At 35.0% G+C, this 4,360-nt stretch overlaps 1 protein-coding gene across 1 annotated transcript; it reads left to right on the top strand.

The window, feature by feature from the left end:
* Window positions 1-350: 350 nt before the first annotated feature.
* Window positions 351-2,927, top strand: LOC103505213 (ABC transporter G family member 7-like). Its single transcript, XM_008469531.3, has 5 exons — window positions 351-502; window positions 1,557-1,738; window positions 1,879-2,103; window positions 2,223-2,435; window positions 2,621-2,927. The coding sequence occupies exons 2-5, from the start codon at window positions 1,570-1,572 to the stop codon at window positions 2,635-2,637; spliced, it is 624 nt and encodes a 207-aa protein (XP_008467753.2). The 5' UTR covers window positions 351-502; window positions 1,557-1,569; the 3' UTR covers window positions 2,638-2,927.
* The last annotated feature ends 1,433 nt before the right edge of the window (window positions 2,928-4,360 follow it).

The following is a 4,360-nucleotide window of genomic DNA, read 5'->3' as shown; positions in this document are numbered from 1 at the left end:
GGCTCACTTGACAGACGCACTGTCTAATCCAGATCTCAAATCCCTAGAGGTGTGGTGGTGTGGTATCATCGACCGTCATTATCTTGAGGAACGTTCTTAAGTCAATCCATTATTATCCATATTCTTGTGGTCGCGTTTGATTTACTTTTCGGTAGGCTCGTTCAGTGTTGTGTCTACCGTGGTGAGTGGTGCGGTTTAGTGATTTAGTATACAAGTGTATTTCACTGGATCAAGTTCAAGTTTGGAGTTCTCGAGTTTAGTGATTTGGATTACCTTTGCTGTGTTACAGGTGCGTAAATATTTCCGATTTTTTTTCTTTTATCCTCTTTTCCAACAATTAATTGAATAGTCAAAGCAGTATTCCCAGGAAAGTGCAAGTTGGTAATGTAGTGAACAATACTGGACAAGATCGGCATCATAAGCAAACAGATGTTGTGGATAATTTGAGCACTGGAAAAACAAAAATATCACAGGAGAGCATAAATGAAGTTGATTCTCAAAGTTTAGAGAAGATATTGGCATTAAAAAATAAATAATAGGTACCTAGTTCTCATTTCATTTATTAATTTTCTATTTAACAATTTCATATTTTTATTCAAATATCTTGGTATTTGGTTTGTGTAACTGCGATTTGAGGGATGAAACTAATAGAAAATTGCACATTCTCCAGGCATCTTCTTTTCCAGTAACCATCTGAATAATTATTTTATTAGGAATTTAAATACCTACATAGGTATCTACCTATGTAGGTAAAATACATAGGTAGGATGTTTAGTTGTGTATGTGTACCTCTACTTATTAAGACTAGATCAGCTGTCAAAAGTGCTAATTTATTGTAATCCATCAAAACTCTCTACCGAAAGTAGTTCACTCACGGAAGACATAAAAAAAGTTCAAAATATCTAGTCAAATCTAAATACCTTAAACAACAGGCATTGATATTTTTCAATTTTTTCTGAAAGCATAATCAATTTGCCTTTTTTTGGAGCTCCGTAAATCACTCATTGATTCTTTCCGTTAGCCTCTCCTATGAAATTTTGAAGTGCCTGGAGCATTAGAAATGTAAATAATAAAGGATTATACTCGTAAACCTGTCACTTCCAATGGCCCAAGTTAACCAAATAATTCCATAGGTACTATTACATAGCTAAAGTTAGTAGTTTTTCAGTAATGGATTGACTGTTGGTTAATGCCCTTTGTTATAAAATTAATCCTCTTATCCCTACATTTATTTCATCTTTGCATTGAGCATGCCGGATCTTTCTATATTTATCTTGTGTGTTTTGCCTTTCATACCTACATAGGTATCTACCTACGTAGGTAAAATACATAGGTAGGATGTTTAGTTGTGTATGTGTACCTCTACTTATTAAGACTAGACCAGCTGACAAAAGAGGTAATTTATTGTAATCCATCAAAATTCTCTACCGAAAGTAGTTCACTAACGGAAGACATAAAAAAAGTTCAAAATATCTAGTCAAATCTAAATACCTAAACAACAGGCATTGATATTTTTCAATTTTTGCTGACAGCATAATCAATTTTGATTCTCAGAGTTTAGAGAGGAAGATGAACGCCAAAAGTGAAAACCAAACAACCTGTAATAAAATATTGAAAAACTTCAACAACAATGTCCACGATCCTTCAATCGCGGAAAGACGAAAAAACAAATTTCAAGAACTGATGGCAAATTTAAATTCGAAGAAAATCTCCTGTGACACTGAAGCTGCTAATAAAGATAAACCTTTACCTAAGGTTCAAGAACATAGTAACAACAATATTGTAAATAATAACAAAGACGAAAAAACAAATTTCAAGAACTGATGGCAAATTTAAATTCGAAGAAAATCTCCTGTGACACTGAAGCTGCTAATAAAGATAAACCTCTACCTAAGGTTCAAGAACATAGTAACAACAATATTGTAAATAATAACAAACAAGAACCTAACTGTGAAAACCAACTATTATTTGATAACAATGGAAACTACTTGGATAACAGTGAAACATCGAAACAAAAATCATCTCAAATCTCTTTAGGAAACCAAATAGATAATCTAACAGCAGCGGTAGAAGAATCTAAATTATCAACTGCAGTTAACCAAGATCTCACATACGTCACTCCAAACCAAATAAATGATAAGAGGGGTTTCATAATAAGGAACAGCATGAAACGGAAGAGTTACAAATTAAAACGGAATAATTATCAACTGCAGTTAACCAAGATCTCACATACGTCACTCCAAACCAAATAAATGATAAGAGGGGTTTCATAATAAGGAACAGCATAAAACGGAAGAGTTACAAATTAAAACGGAACCATGAGAATCAACCAGGCGATTTGGAAAGCAGAAGGTCGTCAGTAACTGACTCTTTGTATGAACTGGAGGCGTCCTTATATGAAATGCTGCAGAACTCTTGCAGTCTCTCTATGGAAGATGTGGAGTATGTATAGTCAAATCTGGAAGCATTAAAACTTGAGTTTTCATTCTTGCCATTGATCGTCCCAGATTCCAGCGAAATTTCGGAACGACCCTTTTTACTTTCACCCTTACGTCTAATATATACATGACACATCTACTATATGAAATGCTGCAGAACTCTTGCAGTCTCTCTATGGAAGATGTGGAGTATGTATAGTCAAATCTGGAAGCATTAAAACTTGAGTTTCCATTCTTGCCATTGATCGTCCCAGATTCCAGCGAAATTCAGGACGACCCTTTTCACTTTCACCCTTACGGCTAATATTATACCTACATGACACATCTACTTCTTAATTATTTTAAACTTATTTTCAACACATTTTCAACACGAACTAAGTCGGTGTATGTACATCATATTTAAGTTGCACATTTTCAACATTCTTCAATGTTCATCCTCATACCTCCCAGCTATTTCAAAAAAAATATACTTATCAAAAAATCCTGGAAATTTTGACGAAAAAAAAAAAGAAAAAAAAAGTGTAATTTATTTAAACTTTTATTACAGGAAAAGATAAGAGGAAATTTCTTAATGTTTAATGTTCATGTTCAATTATTTTACATGGCACAATACGAACACATACAATAATAATTATGTCACATTTAATCTCTGAAGCCCTCTTTTGTGGAAGTGACTCTTTTTCTAGAGGAGCTGGGTTCGAATCCCAGCTGGAGTGGAAATTTCATCATGAAGGATTTTATCATGGAGCCAAAAAAAAAGGATATTTTGGCATGGAGTAAAAAGAATTTGATTCCGGAGTAGAGTTTTTTATTTTCTTCATTTAAATAAATAACAAACAACCGTGCAGTAAGTATGTATTATGTTTGAGATTTTAATCGGTCTCAAAAATGAAAGTGACTCACACGCGGTCAAGCGGAACGAGAAACCAGATTTCAGCACAAAAGACTCCTCCACTCCTATATCTTGGACCAGCCAGTCCTCGATTCCAACTGGACACAATAGGTACCCTTTGTTCTTTATTAATTTCCACATGATATCTACCATTTCTAATTTTCTACCAATCAACTCATTTCCAATATCTCTAGAACAAAGTGACTGAAGTATTCTTGGAGTAATAACCAAGTATATTATTGACTGTTCCAGGTAAAAGGTTCCGTAATTTTGCTACATTTGCCTGACTGTTGTGATCCAGAATGGGAATTGTGTGTTGTAAACGCGAACACCCACATGAACATACTGTGACGTCACTCTATCATAAACCTTCTGCTGGAGGGATTCTTTGCGAGGAGATCAAAACGCAGGTAAGCTCAGTGTAGAGTTCTATCGGCATTCCTTATTTTAGTTGTTTTCATTATTGACAGCCAAACAGCTTGTTCAAAAATAACTGGCAAAATACATATAGGTAAGACATGATTAATCAGACTATCATACAGAGCTCGTACGTCCCTTTGCTACTTTTGTGTATCTAGTCCAGTCAATATGTACATATCTTACTTGCCTTATGGCCTGAAATCCCGAGGGGGACGCAGGGCCTCAGTCAATATGAGTGTAGATTTATATCCCACGTTTTTCGTAGGGCTTTCAGCCTGTCCAGTTCACTTGGATTAATCACGAAGTAATCAGTTCTTCATTGAATGTAACAAGTTCTTGATTTCAACTTGGACTAGACGAGCAAGTTGTTTGTAATCCAGGACTTGTAAGTGTATCTAAAACAGACACCAGGGTAGTAGGTTCTAACCCATTTCGATGACCACTTTTGTAAAACCAATATAACCTGTTGTTATTTCATTGAACGCGTATGGCGTTTTCAACCTTACTTGCACAAGTACGCATACCATGCTGGATTTGTTGCACTGACTCACTCCAAATGCAGAAAGTCTATCTGGTCTACAAATGAAAATATACATCACACTTGTTTATT

The sequence above is a fragment of the Diaphorina citri genome, unplaced genomic scaffold (assembly GCF_000475195.1).
Source record: "Diaphorina citri unplaced genomic scaffold, Diaci psyllid genome assembly version 1.1 scaffold157, whole genome shotgun sequence".
Lineage (NCBI taxonomy): Eukaryota > Metazoa > Arthropoda > Insecta > Hemiptera > Psyllidae > Diaphorina > Diaphorina citri.
The sequence above is the reverse complement of the archived record's forward strand: the minus strand, read 5'-3'. Positions and strand labels throughout refer to the sequence as shown.